This window comes from Strix aluco, chromosome 9 (genome assembly GCF_031877795.1).
Source record: "Strix aluco isolate bStrAlu1 chromosome 9, bStrAlu1.hap1, whole genome shotgun sequence".
Taxonomy (NCBI): Eukaryota; Metazoa; Chordata; class Aves; order Strigiformes; family Strigidae; genus Strix; species Strix aluco.
Genome location: NC_133939.1, coordinates 21,534,159 through 21,553,929, shown reverse-complemented (window position 1 = coordinate 21,553,929; position 19,771 = coordinate 21,534,159). Strand labels below are relative to the sequence as shown.

Genomic DNA, 19,771 nt, shown 5'->3' with positions numbered 1-19,771 from the left:
AAGATGACCTCCAGAGGTGTCTTCTATCCTTAATCATTCTGTGGTAATTATGATTCCGTGAGCGTATGCCGCCTTCTTTCTCACATACTGAGGACGTTCATTTTACAAGTTTTTTTCCCCTGCAAAGTTCCCAATAATCAAAAAAACCTGTATTTTTTTCACTCACTAATTGCCAGGTTTATAATGCATTAGTTTATTTTGATTCCAAGATATATTATGGAAAACTCTTGGGATCCTACTGAGTACAATTCATAAGCTTAGTCACAATGGGATGAAGTTAGAGGTGGCTAACAGGAACAGAGCACACATCACTACCTTATGTGTGATGTGGACAATGGAAGGAAAATGCATGCTACTATAACTTTTATTCCTTTAGGCTTCTGCAGAAGGACTGTGCAAATATCACAGTATTTCTAAATCTTAATTCTATTCTTAAAGATATCATCAGCTTTTCCATTTGTTCATGTTCATCTTCCTCTGATTCAACTTACTTGTTTGTTCAACGCTTTCTAATAGTACTAAATGTGATGTATATCACAGCTGACCAGCTGATGGAATTACCAAGTCCAAATATCTGGAAAACAAAGATGTTTATTGGAGGTATGGGTGTTCCTCAAACTGCTATGAGTTTGAATAGAATGGTCTTAAAAAGTTATCTGGCCAAAGTAACTTGCTAAGTATTCTGAGTTTTTCAGGTTCCAAGGATGGACCTAACTTTCCTGGTTTGAAATACAGATTTTTGAACTGGATTCTAGCTTTCCAAGTAATGAACTGGAACTACTGGGTCTGAACAGCCCTGGCTTCTGGAAATTAGGATCTGAGTTTTGCAATTTAAAATGACTCATGAGAAAAGAGCAAGTGTGATGTAAGGACAGTGACAGGGAAGTGTCTAGATCATGTCTATAGCAGCTAGAATACTATATTGAGTGCAAACCTGTCCTTTCTCTTCCAGTTGTTTCTGTTCCCTTAGGAGGTGCTCCACTCGAGTCACGCTGTCTCCAATGTCAGCAAAACCTGCTTGTGCTTCCATGAGATTATCCAATGTCAGTTTTACCTAATAAACAACAACAAACATAAAACAGCAACAACAAAAGAAAAAAACAAAAAAACCCCACCCAAACCCCCATCACAAGATACTCATAAAATTATAACAAACTATGGCTTCTGAACATTCACCTACATCTTTTAGAAGAGTCTGCATCTCAAGTTTAGTCTTTCAGCTCATTCCAAAATGGAAAAGCCAAGGAATAAGGCAACAATCAACTATTCTTCAAAGAGTTGCCCTGCTTCTCACTATTCAGGCCCACATGGTTGCGAAGATCTGTAACTCCAGAGTCTATATTAGTCCGGAATGTGTATTACTTCAGCCTCTGGGCTGACAGTTGGGCTTTCTGAATTTATTCCATTGACTCTGGTGGGATTGGAAACTTACTGTCACAGAAGAAGTGATAATTAATAACATCACACGTAGATACAAAATGATTTATCAGGAAGTAGGTGCTTCACATTTTGGCCTAACAGGCTGGCATTTGCCTCACTCTGCCTTATTCAAAAGTTGTAAGATATCCGATAGCTGTCAAGAATTTAATTTCTGAATAACAATTTCCTATTTCATAATGAAGGGCTTCCCTCCCAACCTCCTTTTTGGATTGCCAGTGTACTCTAGGTATGGGTAAAGTTTGACCTTATTTACCAGAGAAGGCTAGACAGATTGAACAAATGAAATACCTCTCTAAAATCATGTTCAAAGTGTCGAAGCTGCAGGCATTGTTCTAGTTTTAAGTGATGCTTGGTCCAAAATTGATCAAAAGCCTTTTCTGTTTCATCCAACTGAGCCAACAACCTGTTAAGAAATTAGAATGAAAATAACTTACTTATTACCTATAGTTAATTTCTTTTAAGTTACAGTAATTGATGGCAGAAAGCAGAGTAGGGAAATGGTGGCGAGCCTATGTAAGAAGGCTCCATGTCAACTTTCCCTTAAGCAAAAGAGAATAAAATTTGCAGTGGGCCAGGCAGGAGTGTGACTGATGAGTGACAACTACATGGATTCACTGAGGCAGTTGTAGTCCTGCCTCCTGACCTGCAACAGGAACACAGAGCTGTTCCATGCGCTGACAGACAAAGGCAGCTGTCTCTCCCTAGCTTCCACCCAGTTCTTCAAAGATAATTCATCCCAGGCTAATGCAGTTTGAATATGATGCAATTATTATTTTAAGGAATGCTTAAAGCAGAACTCTACAACTTGTTCCTTTTCTTCACCCATCAGAAATAGGGAAGGGCTGAATAATTTTTCCCAGTTCATTAAAAACAATAGATGAGGAGCTCATAGTGCCTCCCATGGACATTGTTTCACTTTGTGTAAATGATGAAACATTTATTTGCAAAGAAATTAGTATCAAGGTGTCATACATCTTGACTAAAATGTCTGACACCAGACTAGTGAGTCATCGTCAGAGTCTCTCAATGATCTATTAATTGTATTACAAAGTAGAACACTTTGAACTGGGAAAAAAAAAGAAAATAAAGTCTTTTCTGAATATCCTATATTTCAATAGATGGGCACTCTTTGATCAGGCAGAGGACCAGGTCTGATGTTCTACAAGCCCAGTGAGTGCTGGAATCATCAAGTTATTGGGGCAAACACCAATAGCTCCCTCCTGTTGCTCTCAAAAACAAAGTTCTGTTTTCAATCTATCCCTGAAAAACGTGTTTTTAATCAAAGCTAGTTGTTGAATTCAAGATGAATTCGCAAATTCCTTTGGGGTGACTGTTTAAAGGATTTTAAAGTATTCAGTGAAAAATATCAGCTCAGCTTTACTTTTGGCAGCTTTGTTCCTAGTGAATGCAGACACACTGAAACACTAGCATGGCATTTCTCTTTCCACTACATCACATGGCACAGCAGAAACTTCTACATGGTGACTAAAAGCTTTATGATAATAACTAGCATTGTAGGAAGGAATAGGGGTTTCTCTCTCTCTCTATGCAGCTGTGAAGGGGTATGTTTCAGAGTGTCATCTTCATCTGTTCCTCCCCCAGTGTTTCCACAGACACGCACAAGCACATACCCTCTCATCTCAATGGATTCAGATGCCACTTTCTAACCAAGCATGAAAGTTTGGAGAACACATATGTTATGGGGAAAGTAAGTTCTACATTAAATCTTCAGCCAGGTAGTTAGTGGTCTAACCAAAAATTACCAAGAAATTCAGGACTTGTTTGAACTTGCCTTGACAGTTTAATCAAATAACTTCCTCAAAACTAATCCCTTCTCAGAGTTACTTGTCCAATAAATCCTGAATAGCTGAACCAGGGGGAATTGATAACCTGCATATTTAAATAATTTAAATTACACTTGCATTTCTTAGGAATAAATTAGCAACTTGCACAAGGTAGTCTAGCTTCACTGACCTTTCTACTGTTGCCACATTTTCCAGTTCATCTGGACTGAGTTTGCTGTTGGCACTTCGGGTGACTGGCTCCCTAATGCATGTCAGTAGGGTGGCCCCCTGCTTCACAGCCAGTTTCAGTTCATCCTGAGGGAAAAAAAAAAGAAGCCAAACAAATTGTATGCACTTATTCTAACAATGCTCACATCTTGTAGATGGACAACGTAGATAGAATTGATAGAATTAAATCTGATGGAATTAATTCCGGCCAGGGACATCAAGGGCAACAAAAAAGGCTTTTACAGGTACATCAGTGATAAAAGGAAGATAAGGGAAATGCGGGCCCTCTCTGGAAGGAAAAGGGAGAGTTGGTCACCCAGGATATGGAAAAGGCTGAGGTACTCAACTTTTTTTGCCTCAGTCTTCACCAGCAAGGGTTCCAGCCACACTGTCCAAGACACAGAAGATAAAGGCGGGGACTGGAAGAATGAAGAAGCACCCATTGTAGGAGATCAGGTTTGAGACCATCTAAGGAACCTGAAGGTGCACAAGTCCATGGAACCTGATGAGATGCATCCACAGGTCCCAAGGGAACTGGTGGATGAAGAGACTAAGCCACTATCCATCATATTTGAGAAGTTGTGGCAGTCTGGTGAAGTTCTCACTGACTGGAAAAGGGGAAACATAACCACCATTTTTAAAAAGGGAAATAAAGAGGACCCTGGGAACTACAGGCCAGTCAGTCTCACCTGTAAGATCATGGAGTGGATCCTCCTGGAAAATATGCTAGGGCACATGGAAAATAAGGAGGTGATTGGTGACAGCCAGCATGGCTTCACTGAGGGCAAATCGTGCCTGGCAGATTTGGTGGACTTCTACGACAGGGTTACAGTGCTGGCGAACAATTGAAGAGCAACTGACATCATCTACCTGGACTTGTGCAAAGCTTTTGACACTGTCCCACACAACATCCTTGTCTCTAAATTGGAGAGACATGGGTTTGATGGATGGGTCAGAGTTGTGGTCAATGGCTTGATGTCAAAGTGGAGAGCAGTGACGAGTGGCATTCCTCAGGGGTCAGTGTTGGGACCAGTGCTGTTCAGCATCTTTGGGAACACGGACAGTGGGATCGAGTGCACCCTCAGCAAGTTCACCGACGACACCAAGCTGTGTGGTGCAGTTGATACGTTGGAGGGAAGGGATCCATCCAGAGGGACCTGGACAGGCTGGAGAGGTGGGCCTGTGCAAACCTCATGGAGTTCAACAAGGCCAAGTGCAAGGTCCTGCACATGGGTCAGGGCAATCCCAAGCACAAATACAGGCTGGGCGAAGAGTGGATTGAGAGCAGCCCAGTGGGGAAGGACTTGAGAGTGTTAGTGGATGGAAAACTGACTACGAGCCAGCAATGTGCAGTCGCAGCCCAGAAAGCCAACTGTATCCTGGGCTGCATCAAGAGAAGTGTGGTCAGCAGGTCAAGGGAGGTGACTGTCCCCCTCTGCTATGCTCTCATGAGACCCCACTGGCAGTACTAGAGTACCTGTGCCCCAACATAAGAAAGACACAGACCTGCTTGAGCAGGTCCAGAGGAGACCACAAAGATGATCAGGAGGCTGGAGCACCTCCCTTATGAGGATGGGCTGAGAGAGTTAGGGTTGTTCAGCCTGGAGAAGAGAAGGCTCCATGGAGACCTTCTAGTGGCCTTTTACTACTTAAAAGGGGCTACAGGAAGGCTGGGGAGGGACTCTTTATCAGGGGGTGTAGGGATAGGACGAGGAGCAGTGGTTTTAAACTGAAAGAGGGGAGATTTAGATTACATATAAGGAATAAATTCTTCATTGTGAGTGTGGTGAGGCACTGGACCATGTTGCCCAGAGAGGTTGTGGCTGCCCCCTCCCTGGAAGGGTTCAAGCCCAGGTTGGACGGGGCTTTGAGCAACCTGGTCTAGTGGAAGGTGTCCCTGCCCATGGCAGGGGGGTTGGGACTGGGTGATCTTTAAGGTCCCTTCCAACCCAAACCATTCTATGATTCGATGAACATAGTAATGCTGAAAGGAGGATTCTTTCATAGGTATCAAATACTTGGAACAAAATATAAATGCTCTACCAAAGATGATATGTTTAGAAATGCGGAAACTGAGAAAAGGAATAATATATAATTTCTGAGCAGATTGCATTTCTGACCAGGCAACTTACAGAATAAATTATTCTACTCCAAATTGAATGTGTGTCACAGATCGTTCTGTGAGCTGAGAGACTGTGCTGAGACACTGCACTTAATGGCATTTCCTTAAGCAACATTGTGACATGCTAAACCACAGTACATCAGCTATCAAGGAGTCATCCACAGAAGAAGGCATCTTCACAGCATGAAGGATGAGCAATGAAAAGGACAATGAAGCTCAAACATTAACATGTCAGCTGAGGAGTCCCCACATCACTGCACAGTTCTTGCATAAAACTTGTTTTTGTGCTTATATAGCTTAAGTAGTATTTTTTTCTCTTGTGTTTTACCTAAGGTGTTTGTTGACAGCAGTAATGTTTTCTTCTGAGCCTTACTATGCAAAGCTAAATATGCCTCAACCTTTTTTTTTAAAAACAAAATGACAGTCATCATCTAGTTAGATCATTCTGTCTATTCTAGGATTATCCTCACAGATGTTCTCTACCATTTGCTCCGGTGTAAGTTCATCCTTTCTGATGAACCCATGCTATTCCAGATGTGAGCCCATCACACCCTCTCATAGAGTAGAAGTGACATTTCCCTGTTCTATCATTCCTGAAGCCGTAAAAAATCCTTTTTCGTAGTGGAATCAAATTGACCTCCTGAACCCAGGTTTCTCTCCTCTTCAGTACTTTCCAGACAATGGACTCCCAAATGATGGCAGAAAATTGTTAAATCAAAAACCATATATTACGCTGATGGAGCTGTCATGAGACAACATTCACCTTCAGCTTGCTATGGTGGTCAGTGTGTGCGGAGAGGAGCTCCTCTGTGCACTGCACATCGTTGGGAAGTTCAGTCTCTGCTAGGTCTGTTCCAAAGGTCTGTAGCATCTGTGCTGTTGTTTTTACTGTCATTGCAAAGTTTTCAATAGCCTGGAAAAGCAAGAGCATAAAGTCACAGACTGGTTATTTACCCTTAGCCTTTTAACAATGCTTAGTCCTTCAGGCACACTGCGCTGCAAGTATTACATGCCTGTAAAGCTGGTCGTGTTGCGCTTTTTTGGGTGGATATGCTTAAAGTTACAAATTAAGTTCTGTGTCACAAATGATCTTTTCACAGGCCTACAAGTATTGTCATCTCCATGAACTAGCTGGGGAACTCCCAGAACTTAACAGACATAATTAAACCACAGAGGACATCAGCTTCAAAGCCAGGACTGGAACTTCAGATCCTCTGCCCATGCTTGCTGGGAAATTCTGCTGTATTTAGAATTTTAATTAAGGCTTTATTTAAGTTGAGGAGACTCTGCAAAGCCTTTTTACATTTATGTTTATACAGTCATTGTTCATTCAGCAGCAATCTGTCTTCCTCCTGACTTCTGAAAATGTGCATCTCCATCCCGCCTATCTGTACTAGATGCATTCCAGTCACTCCCTCCCATCTGTTAGTTACACAAATACAGAACAACTTACTGCAAATACAGTTAAAATGCATAAATTCATTGGAGCATTGCTGTTTCTTTATCTCTTGGGTGCACCAGCACAAAACTTGTTAGAAATCTGTGGTTTTACTGAAGAAAGGGGAAGTGAGGAAGGCTTAAAAACAATGCTGCCTTTTCAGAGTAGAATATATTGTTCAGACTTGTGACGTGATTAAAACCTTTATATCTAATAGCAAGTAACTGCATGGGATGTTTTTTCATGATCATGCCCCAATTTCTTTAGAGACTGTGTTGTCCTGTATACCTCTTTATTTTTTACACTTTTTGATCTAACACACCCAACAGTTTGAGTCAGTCAACAGCACTAGGGATGCTCTTACACCCAGTCCAACACTACATAGTTGTTGCGAGTTGCATTCCCTTCTCCAGCAATGATGGGAATTCCTCATTTGCAACCATGACAGTTAAAATTATACTGTGTGCTCAGTGCAAAATAAACTAGAGGTTGATCATCATTCAAAAGGTGCAGAGAGAAATTACAGTCCAAATATGTGATCTGAAACACACCCCAGATGAGGCAATGCTAGTAGGAGTTCATAGCCTTCTTTCCTTTTTACCATAAATTCTTGCCTGCTTTCAACGTAAGTAGTACAGACCCACATATGCTCTGGCTTAGCGCTTAGCAGCTGTAGCCTGCTGTTCTCAGCACTGAAGCTACTGGATTAAAGTTGGATGAAATGTCACACTTCTGACTGCAACACAGATGGAGCCATCCATAACCAAAGGCCGTTTACTAAAAGCCAAAAATGTACTCTCTGGGCAAGAAAGCTCATAGGCTCCTAGTCATTCAAGACAAGAAAGCAGAAACAAAGAACAACGTTGTGAGATTGCTGTGTCGCTACCATTTATCAACAGTGTAAAGCTGTTTCAGAAAAGCAGCACTGGTGGGACAAGACATGAGAACATTAAGAGAAGCAGCAAAGCGGATAAAGACCATAGCTCAGCAAGACTGAAAGTCAGGTTGTTTCAAGTTGCCACAGAGGCTGACACTTCCCTCTTACCCAGCAGAGATTCTTTGGCTGACCGCACCACGCACCATGAGCTTATCAGTGTTTCACTTAATAGCATGCTTGTCCCCACCCTCTCCTGTGCGTACTAGTCATAAATTGTTTCATATACCTAAGTTACATCTGTGGGGCTTTTTTCACGTCTCTGTGCTTGGTAAAAGTTTTTCAAGCAAATTTAACCAAAAGATCTGGAGGTTGCATAGCGACACTCAACTCAAATATTGGCTCACTTTTGTTTGCACACTTTACCAAACTATATATTCATGCTTTATGTAAACTCTTGTCATTAATAACAATATAGACTTTGTTGTGCCTCTTTTTACTCCCCTTCCTCATTTTTTTTCAAGCCTTTAGCTACAAGCCTGTAGCAAACCAGTGTTAGAGGAAATTCAGATTCTGTGTTTGTATATTTAGAAGCCTGAAATATTTGGTGGTTCTCAAGAACAGTAAAATTTCATTTTATAAGGACAGTAAAGCACAGAAAGTGATAGCAGGGAAGTGACAAAAGTGATTTGACTTAACAAAGCTTTCTCAGAAAAGCTCTTTTTCCAAGTGTTAGACCTAACGTGCAGGTCAGCAACAACAGACTCAAACCCAAGGCTGCTCAGAACACTGCAAAACATTGGGCCTACTTAGATATGAGCTCTGACATACCAGCCTTGCAGGTAGACCCACAAAGGCATATGCAAACATTGCATACAGTCTCCAGGAAATTAATTCATTTTCCAGGATCAGGACCCAGCTTTGTCCATTTTTGCTTAGATAGGATGATACAGTATTTTGGTTGCTAATGTGCCAGAGTTTGGCGTCTGTTTTTTGTAAACTGTCACCTTTTCTGGGCACCATAATCAATTGTTTATATTGTTTTGAAGCAGCCACTGAAATGCATTAATCAGCCCAAAAAGGAACAAAAAATCAAACCTGTAACAAGTTTTCTTAAAGGCAATAGAAAAAGTCCCAGCTGGAGTGCATGCTCATGTAGCACAGAAATGAAAACAAAGGAAAATAAAATCTAGTGTCTTGAGTTTTCCTCTTAAAAACATGGACATAATTAATCACTAAGGCGAGAATTTTGACCTCTGATTCAGTAAAATGCTAAAGCGTATGTTCAACTTCAACCATGAGCTGAAGGTCTATGAATCTCATCAATTATTCAAAAGCTAAGAATGTGCCAAAGGGTCTTCTGAGTAAAAATACTATGACACTGTTAGGCCCTAGTCCAGGTCGACAGGGAGATACAGATTACTAGTTCTATTATGAACTTTTGGGGAATTTACCTTTCTCTATTTGAGTCATGGCTTTCCTCTTTCCATGAGTCCCTAGCACAATCCGTAGGCTGAAATGCAGTGGAAATGTTACTACTTAATGGTTGCTCTACATTCGTCATCTGGACAATTCTGGGTGTAGATATGTGGAAGAACAACACCAATACTCACAGTTCGGTGATGTATCCACTGACTGTGGCCATACTCCAGGGTTCCTCCCAGCTCCCGGGTCAGCTGACTTTTGTCAATATAGCCATGCAGATCAGAGACAGAATTTAACATGATGATCTGAAATGAATCCAAACACAATGGCCTGAGAGAAATAACAAGACCTTTCAATCATTGTTCCTAGTATCTGGGTTTGCCTTAAACATATATGACCAAACTGCCGTTCCACCATAGGCAGTGATTTCTCATTATGTATTTGTTCATGCAATGGCCACAGTTTATTTCCAATAGATTTTGCCTTCTCAACATGTACATTCTTGAACTAACCATAATTTGACATCATTTTGCTCCTTGCTAGGCTGAGAATGCAGTCATTTTGCATGTGCATCAAGAGCAAAAGTATGGTATTTATAATGTTCACACAAGCTTCCATCAAATAATTTATATATTTTCTAGATAACTGTTATTTCCAGAGAAATGGAGGAGTGGGCAGGTTAAGCAGCTTCCTCAACACCAACCACTTGATCCAGGGAAGTGCTGAAATGAGATCAGTGAGAATAAGATTTTCCTTTCAGTTGTATCATTTTTATAGCATTGTATGTCCACTGAGTTCACTGGCGTTATTCCATTTTAAACCATGATGAAAGAGAAAGGAGAGACAAACTTAAATCCATTTTCTTACTTTAAAGAGTCTCCTTACCACTAGATGTACTTAATGAAAGCAAAAGCAGAGCTGCATTCAGCTTCAGGTAAATGGTACTACCTTTTGGTGACCACTGTAAATCTGGCAACACAAGTGGTTACACAAATAGCATACATGTATTTAATTATGCCTTGTTGTTCTAACAGCTAGAAAATACTCCATGATTTCAGCAACCGAAAAAAAAGACGTTGAGCACAAACGACTAGAAATGTTAAGCCTTAGACTTTAATATATGTCAAATGTATTATTTCACTCTGCTGTTTAAAGAAAGGATAACTGGCTATGCCTGTTAGCAGGCTCCAGGGGAGCATAGTAAGTACACTTGTAAGCACTGTGGACAATGAGATGAGCACAGATGTATGGAGGCAAGAGGATGTATATTCTAGGCCAACAGTGCTCTAAGAAAACCCTTGAGAATGAATCTGAAAAGGTTTTTAGCTGATCTTTGTTACAGAATCACTCTAGAATAATTCAGGTTGGCAGGAACCTCAGGTCTGTAGTTCAACTTCTTTCTCAAAGCTGGGTCAGCTGTGAGATCAAACCAGGTTGCTCAGGGCTTTATCCACCTGGGTCTTAAAAACCTCCAAAGATTGAGACTGTACAACCTCTTTGGGCAGTCTAGTCCACTGCCTGATTATCTCTTTGGTAGAAAAGTTTTTCCTTATATCAAGTCAGAAGTGCCCTTATTTCACTTTATGTCAGTTATCTCTTGTCCTACTGTCATGCACAACCTGGCTGTATGCTCTCAGTAACCTGCTTGGAGGGACTGAAAAGCTGCTGTTATGTCCTATTAACCTCCCAAGCCTTCCCTTCTCCAGGCTAGACAAGCCCAGTTCCCTCAGCATCTCCGTATAGAGCACATGACTCTGACCTTCTTGATGGCTCTCTGTTGACCTCACTTCAGATTAATATTTTTCTTGTACTGAGGGGACCAAAACTGGACAGGGTATTCTCGGTGTGACCTAATGAGAACCAAGTAAAGGGTGATAATCGCTTGTCTCAATCTGCCACCTGTGCTCCTGTTAATACTGTTGCTGCTAATGCAAGATGCTGATAGCTTCCTTTGCTGCCAGTGCACACTGGTGGTTCACGTACAGCTTGCTGTCTACCAAGTTCCCAGGTCCTTCTCAGCAGAGTTGCTCCCCAGACATTCAGGCTACCGCCTATATTGTCAACAATACAACACTGTTGTATTGTTGGGAGGGAAAAACACGGGTTCTTCCTTCTTGAGGAAGGAAGTCCTTCCCAGTTGCAGAACTTTGCATTTGTCCCTTTTGTATTTCATAATATGCTGGTCAGCCCATTCCTTGATCTTATGTTCCAGTGGTCCTGTCTGAGTGTACCAACTGCTTCTCTCAGTTTAGTGTCATCTGCAGACTTGATGACAGTGCACCCTGTTGCCTCTTCCAGGTCCTTGATAAAGATGTTAAACAGGGCAGGTCCCAGCAAATATCACTACACCACTCTTGTCACCCACCTCTAGGTAGAGTATGACCCATTAACCATTTCCCTCTGAGCCCAATCACGCAACTAGGTTTTAAATCCATCTAGTTGTCCACGCATCCAGACTTTAACATCCTAACTTGGATACAAGAACATTGTGGGAGATAAATCTGGTCTCATGGACCTGTATGGGTTGAACATTCTCAAGTAGTCTCTGACTCAATTCTTTTTCACTTCCAGCAGCTCATCTTCTCTTTGAACCCTGCTCCTAAACATAGAGGCCAGGAAACCTTGTTGGTGAAGAAACTGAGGCAAAGAAAACACAGAATACCTCAGCCAAAGCTAAAGGGCAAACTACTCCCTGGATATGTTACCAAATGCTGTTTTATTATGATCAAAGCCAGAAAACTCAAAAAACTACATCATGTTGGAGTAGCCTCAGAGATGTTGACGACAAGTTGGAAATCTTTTGATACTCCAAACTTGACTGAAACTACAGAGGAACATTGTCATGCACTTTTCTTTTAGGAAGATGTTTGCTTTAACCTGATATGCTCAGCATGAGTCACAAAGCAAATCTATTAATATTGCCAGCTGTGGTGCTACCCAACAGAGCACAAGTCTTCACCCTGTAGGCATCTCTGCAGGAGAAAGCCTAGGAGCAATCCAACATCCGTCTAAGAAACCAATCTTACAGAGCATTAGCATCTCCCATACTTCTTGCCCAACTGAAGACAACCATGTTCAGTAAGCTGGAGAATACAAGAGAGTAGCAGTTTAGAAGAGAAGGGTCTGCATAAGCAGGTCAGCGTGGAACACAGAGCTGCTCTGGGGTTGCTTCATGATGGGTTAGGCCATCTGAAAGAAGTCACAGTCCACAAAGGTCAAAGAAGTGCCTACTATAGGCAGATTACTCAGCCTGTTGTGTATGCTTTGAAGATGCTTTAATTCACTTCCCATGATGGAAGGTTCCTTAAGTAAATCTCCGGGTGTTCCTTTGGAATTGCCAGATTTTCTCTCAGGTGAACCCTGGTGTATCTCCTACATTTCTGTATCTTGCTCATGGGTAATGATATTTAATCAAATCACTATTGCAATAGAGATTAACCTCAGGAAGTTTAATTAACCACATTTGTATGTCAATAAGTTATATAAATCCTGCATTTCCTTATGGTGTCTGGTTTATTATTTCGGCCTTTATTTCCTGCTCCTGTTTGATCTTCTGGCTTCTACTCAATCCAGTGTTGATTTAACCCAGCAAATCTATTTTATTGAACACTTTTGCAGTCTGATAGCTCAGATAAACTCTTCAACAAATGTTTCCTTAACAAATGCACACCATATTCCAAAGCCCCTTTTGAATGCTCATATCCTGGCCCTGACTCACTTATAGTTGTGATAGGAAATGCAACCCATCCACGGCCCAGTTATGACATTAATGTTGTCATAGTGCCAAACGCACAACATGAACAAACAACCTGTAAACAATTTAAAAGATAATGGTGGTATTAAAGATAGGTACTAATACCCAATTCCTTGAGTAAGTATATCTCCCATGGGACAAGAACTCTCTGGCCCTGTTCTCATGCTTGGCATGTAGGATCCTGTTTTCAAGGGGAACAAATAGATGTTCTCTCAGTAACTTACCTGTTCTGAAAGTGGGGTACACAGGGGAATGCCCAGATGGTCTTTTTAGGGTGGGCTGCAAACACAGGTGAAAGACCCCTCCAGAGAGTATGGCAGACCCCAGGGATGTAGGACACCTTTAGCACAACCCTAAGCAACTTGTAATAACATCACACACATGTGGACAGCCTGCATATAAATCTGACAGGCTGTCTACAGATATCTAGGCAGGAGGCAGGCAGATCTAGCAGCAAGCATATCATGCTCTTAGTTTTTGTAAGACTGCTCTCTAAGAGCTCTGTGGACATACCCAAGATGGCTCAAAATCTGAATGTCCAAGACGACCCCAAACTAAACTCATATCTTGATTTTCCTGTCTGTAAGAAAGGTAAGTTACTATTTAATACTTAATGCAGTGTTTGACCCCTGCCTAGAATTAACCTCCCTTCCAACTTTGATAGTTTCAAGTTGGCTTTGAAATGCAACACTGTCATCAAATAAATTGCTTAAAGTATAGAAGATGCTGAATTGTTAGAAAATGCTAGTCCTCGATGAAGTTGTCCCTTTCTGGGCTGCAGTCACTGGTACAAGAGTTGCTATGGTAACAGATTGTGCCTTATTAAATACAGGAACATTCATTTTTTAAGGTACTATAAAATTAAAAGATTTTGTTTTGTAATCATGCATACATCTTTTACATCAATTTTGCATTTTAATTACCAAAAAGCCACCCTTGCCAAACTACAGTCAACATTGCAATTTAATCTACAATAACCAAATGAATATTCATGGTTCTTTTTCTGTATGCATTGTAATGAACAGGCTGCTGTCTCTTACTTCAGAAGAAGCATAAAGTGTCTTAAGCACCTGAACTTCAAACTTAGGTATTGACAGAGCTAGGATTTGTTGGAGGAGAGCCATGGGTCTTTTGCAAAACAATATAAAGCCACAAGCAAAATCCAAAACAATTATATGAAATCACTCCAGTAATGTCACTGTGGAACACAGTATGAGTCTGGTCCAGGATGAAATACCATCAATAATCATAATTCAGGTTTATTTATAAAACACTTTGAAACCACATGCAAACATGCAGCTAGGAACAACTCCCAAAAGAGCTCTCACAGAATAATCTAAAACTTAAACTGTTTCAGGATTGATAACCTGCTTCAAATCACATTCTCATCAACCTAGAGCATGCCAGGTGCATATAAAAAGAGGTAAAAAACAAATTTTCTAATCGTGAGGGCATGGGGATCATAAAAGGCATTAAGAATAGGCAATGCTATACAAGCACTTAACAGAGGCACTGTCAGTAGTCCCATGATTAATTCATAAAATAGGGCAGAATTCAGCCCTAGCCTTTCACTGCTCTGTAGTCCTAAATACTTATGTTTGTCACTGGACTGAGAAGATCTACCTCTGCATATATCAGGAGAACAGCTCCACTGAGTTAAGATATCAAAACTTAAAAATCAAGTCACATTTTATAACTAGACTGACCTTCCACATGGAAACATGTCCATTAAATACTGTGAAGCATCCACTGGTAATTAACTCTTTGGCACTACTATTATATACACCATACAGACCCAGATAACAATCCCCTGTTGCCACTTGCAATCAAATTTCTGTTACTGGGTTATGAGAAATTGCTGATACCTAAGAACTGCAGACATGAAGGTAAAGAAAACACATGGACCAAAAAAATGCATGCTTACCGGTACCTTCATTTTAAAGTCATCTCGATAGAGTTTAATGCCAATGTCAGCGATTGTCCTTTGGATAAAGCGTGAGGGTCGCAGGACAAACACCAGCTGCAGGTTTCCTGGAAATGCTCCCTGCAAGAAATATAGAACTATTAGAAAGCACAATTCTGCCTTACAGGAAGGCCAAGGGAATTTTCAGCCAAGTGTTTCCTAAAGAGGGCAAAGCAAGTAGGATTTACTGAACCTTGTTCAGTCCAGCTGCTAATAATATCAGCTGGTCCATTCAGCACATGCTCATCGTCACAGTCTCCAAAGCCAATAGAAAGACTGGCCCATGGATTTTACTGCCCAGCCATACATTGTTTTCTGATATGGATTTAGCAGAGAGCTCTGAAGTTTCTGCACTGGTGCCTTCTTCCCCCATACCTGAACCACACCAATCCCCCTTTGCACTACGACACCGCAGGTTTTCCCATTTTTCTAGGCTGCAGCCACTAGAGGGCAAAACTGGCCACCCACGTTGGACTTGATGAAAGAAGCTGGTGGCACAGATGAATTCCCTAGGCTGACCTAGCTTCCCACTCTGGAAAGGGTTTTTAATCTTTTTAACCTCACATATTTTTCCCACACACAGGCGCTCAACACATTCATCAGACATGGCCCTGTCTGCAACACCCAGCCTACACCTCTCACGGAGTCCTGAGCTCATCAAGCATAAAAACCAAAAATTTCTACAAGAAAGCAGCTAAAAAGAACTGAGAATGAAAAGCAGTTCTGTCTAAATTCTTTGAAAGAACTCAAAGTCGCCTTGGTCATCCCTCCATCCTAAACCTCTGTGTATAAGCTCTCGATCCTCACACAGCACATGTTCCTGATAACATGCATAAAACCAGGTGCTTTTATTAAGACTGAAAATCAGTGCTTAGCTCCGACTTTTGCAAATGAGATATAATAAGCTATTACAAGTTTCTGACAGAGATCGCTTGCTACCACGCAAACACAAGTCCCTTGGGATCTGTTTCTTTCATAAGCAGGCCACGTCATCACTCCTCAGTGCGCAGAAGGGTACCTCTGTTATACTCTTCTAGGAATCAACTTCAAATTACTAGAATTTATACTGCAGTCAACCCAGCAAATAAGGAATTTTTCCTAATTCAGCAGTAAAGAAGGCTGTGTAATTTGTTACTGCAGCTTCCTCCCTCTCTTATTTAACACTCATGAGCTTCAGGGCAGGGGAGAATCTGCATCCACAGACAGAAAATGGGAGCAAAAAATGAGCACACAAGACTGTATCCTGTGCTGAAGGTTCACAGTAGATAATTTTAATTTATAGAAGATAAATAACAAAAGCAAGCACTTACTGCTATCCGTGTCAGGGATGCCTTGACTGCGCTCCATTTGTCCCGTCGTCTGTCTATGATGATGATAAATCCGATGCTGGCAGCCTCCAGACTGCAAAATAGATTAAATAAGTATGCTGGGTTACATGGAGATACTCCCGTTCCAAGAAAGTGTACTGCAGCAAAACACAGCCTCCGTCAGATCACCCTCTAAGCCCATTATGAAAATGCAACGTACAGTGGAAAGAATGAATATTTGGCAGAAATTCACATGAAAATGAAAGCCGGCAAATTTTCTCTTTCCAGCGTAAGGCTAGCAGCTTACACAAAACATGAATATTTTATCTGCTAAATCTCTCAGCTGCTATGCTACTCTGCTGCTAAATCTAGGTGATATGAATAGTTCAGGATCACGAATCACACTGTGCTGTATTGAAGACATAAACTTCAGATCTTGTTTTCTCTGCAAAATAATTCAAGTTATTAGATGCCCCACTTTAGTCTTCATTCTCCAGGTATGCTGACATCTGACAGGGGCACTTAGCTCCAGGGAGTCAGTATCCCACTACTGTCACCACCTTGCCTGTGTACACTATGCCCCAGGAATTCTAGTAGGCAAAGCGGGAATTGACGAGATATATCTTGCCAACACAAACGGGTTCTAGAGTTACAAGTCATTCAGAAGTATCCTTTTAACATATTGCCTAGAATAACAGTTACTGTTCCTTCTCAGTACTTTTCAAGGAGGATCTAGATGGCATTGATTTGATCTACATCTATGTAGACCTCATAAATATCCCATCCTCTTTCTCTCTCCCAAAAATCTCACTTTGATGTGCAGAGCTTCAGTGGGACTGCTCTACTCTCTGCCTTTCAAGAGTGCTTGGAGTTGGAGAGGAGTCCTTGGAAGCTGGAAGCTAATAAGCACACACTGAGAAAAATCCCCAGAAACTTAATTCTAGCAGGATGGCTCAGTCATCTCAGAACAAACCAGAGGCAGGATGAAAGCATATAAATGTCATAATCAAAGGACATACTGCAATCAAACATCTAATCACAGATTAAGATCAAAATAAATTGTATAAAATACTTCCTTGATTCCTTTTCCACTGTCCATACAAGAAGCAACCCAGCAACACCATTTTCATGGGTTGTTTTGTGCAAACTTGTGTCAATAATCCACCAAAGAGCACCAACATTAGCAACTCTGAGCTTCTGCTGCAGCTCTGCAGGATCTAGAACAGCAATCTGAAAGCCAAAGTGTCATGCAAATCTGTGATGCCATGCAAGTGTTCCTAATAGTTCACACTGGTAATAGGAAAACTCACTGAATTTCCCACTTCAATATGTTTTACAGCATTCCTCTGGCAATTACAAAATTCAATGACAATAGATGATCTTTCCTCTTAAATAGTACAACATGCAGCTCTTTACGCAGAGGACAGAACATGTGTTTGCAGCAGTGCCTCTCAAGCACAGGGAAGATAATTCATCAGTTTCTCTTTTTATATGTATATACAAATATATGCATATCCTTCAATAGCCTAACAAACATTTCAAGGAAAAAAATGACCAGCATGGTATCTATGTGTGTACTCTAGATGTTAGGGAAAAAAGTTTCAAACAAAGGCAACACAGAAATTCTGTGTATTGCAGATTGTTACAGAAAGGGTGTGAGAAACTAAACACAAAAATCTCAGCCTGGAGGCTTCCTACTACCCAAAAATCTGCATTGGTTTTAATCAAACTGCTTCTGCTGATTGGGACCAAAAATTGCTTTGGAAGTCTGGTAGGCATGAAAGGCCTGAGGCAAACCAGACCACCAGGTCATATCTCTGTGGACAAGGTGTCTGTCCTGCGTAATGGAGGCACATAGGATGAGGTCAGGCTTTTTCTCTTTGCCTTGATAACCAATGTTGCTGCATTATAGGTGGGGTGCCAGGAATTCTGGTTACATCTCAAATGGAGAAGGTTGGGATAAAACTTGCTGATGGTTTGGGAAATCAAAATGAGCACAAAGCTATGTGTCATTTTCCTCCTTTGCTTGATACATGTCAAAAAGTTATTTTTTGTTTAGTAATTTGCCAAGAAACATTTAGGTCACTACAGAAAGAAAAAAGCTGCTAGAAACTGTAGGGTGCAAATGCATTTAGGAGTCACAATGGAAAGGAAAGAAAGGGTGGTTTTTTGCTTTTCTGTTCCCATTTAATACCCCCAGCACAGCATCTTGCTCCAGGCAAAAGGCTGAAGAGGTGTGAACCTCTACTCCTCAGCGTCAGAGCTGCATCCACTCCGTGCATGTTGGTCTGCCAATCCCTGTGCCAACAACAGCCCCAGTTACTCCATTTATTGCAGATGAACCTGGAAGCTACAAGCCCCCAGTCCTCCAGCTAATACAACCACCACTCCAAAAGGCAAAAAAGCCATTGAGAAGCTGTCAAACAGAAACACACTAAAAAACAGACTGATGTGGGTTGCACCCAGTTCCCTGGCCTAGGGAACAGGAGACCATCTGATCAACACTGACTGCTGTCTGACCATCCAGTCCACAGAAAATGGCTTGTTAAAGACAGGATCATATTCATTAACAAATATGTGAAAACTCTCCTACATACTACCCCCCAGTTTAGACTAACCCAGAATAAAGTTTTTAAACATTTGATACTGATAATACTAACAGTTGTCACAATCCAGTGCTCTCAAAAACAGTCCCAGCACCCTCGCTGGCCTCTTGTTACAGCACAGACTCAGGCATGCTCTGGCCCCACACAGGTGGAGGTTAGCTCTTCTATTCACAGTTCTTCAAATGACCAGAGAAATGAGTAATCACAAGATGAATGTCCCACTTAAGTTTCTTTGCTCTTAAAGGGAACAGGATTTGATCCAAATATCTGGTTAACCAGAACAAATACAAAAAACGCTTGTTATGACTAATTATTCCAAGAGAACAATGTCACAATTCAATGTCCATGTTGCTTACAGTGTGTTACTGAAATTGGTCCATTGTTTAGAACAAAGCTATTAGTAAAATAGTGAGATATGAAGGGGGAATTAAGTCAATGCAGTTCTCCTTTCAACAGTTACATGTGTAGATGACCTTGGAGGGCTGTCTCTTTAATATGCTTTATATATTTTTGACAGCCATGTTAGTTTTTGAGAACCATGTTAAATCAGCAGGAAAATGAGAATGTAAAGGGACACCATTTGAATCAAACGGATCATCAAAATATGGCCTCTACTCCAAAGAAACAGAGAATATATATTGGAATCAGCATCTAATGATGTTTTCAGCTCAGACTCACACAACCAGTCTGTAGCTGCTGAATATCTCTTAGACAATAACTGGACACATACAATCAGGTTCAAATCTGATGTAGTTCCATGGAAACTGGTGATTTATACCAAAATGACCAACAAAGTAGGTGTGTTAGCTGAAGTTAACAAAATGCTGATG

General features: G+C 41.1%; 1 protein-coding gene across 2 annotated transcripts in view; it reads right to left on the bottom strand.

Moving 5' to 3' along the window:
* Nucleotides 1-19,771, bottom strand: part of MCF2L2 (MCF.2 cell line derived transforming sequence-like 2) — a 163,797-nt gene that overhangs the window by 107,928 nt on the left and 36,098 nt on the right. For both annotated transcript variants that reach the window (XM_074834159.1, XM_074834160.1), the window contains exons 4-10: nucleotides 16,339-16,429; nucleotides 14,990-15,109; nucleotides 9,500-9,616; nucleotides 6,338-6,487; nucleotides 3,415-3,539; nucleotides 1,729-1,843; nucleotides 935-1,054 (exon numbers count right to left, since the gene is read on the bottom strand). In XM_074834159.1, coding sequence (XP_074690260.1) covers nucleotides 935-1,054; nucleotides 1,729-1,843; nucleotides 3,415-3,539; nucleotides 6,338-6,487; nucleotides 9,500-9,616; nucleotides 14,990-15,109; nucleotides 16,339-16,429 — 838 coding nt within the window. The remainder of the gene's footprint in view (nucleotides 1-934; nucleotides 1,055-1,728; nucleotides 1,844-3,414; nucleotides 3,540-6,337; nucleotides 6,488-9,499; nucleotides 9,617-14,989; nucleotides 15,110-16,338; nucleotides 16,430-19,771) is intronic.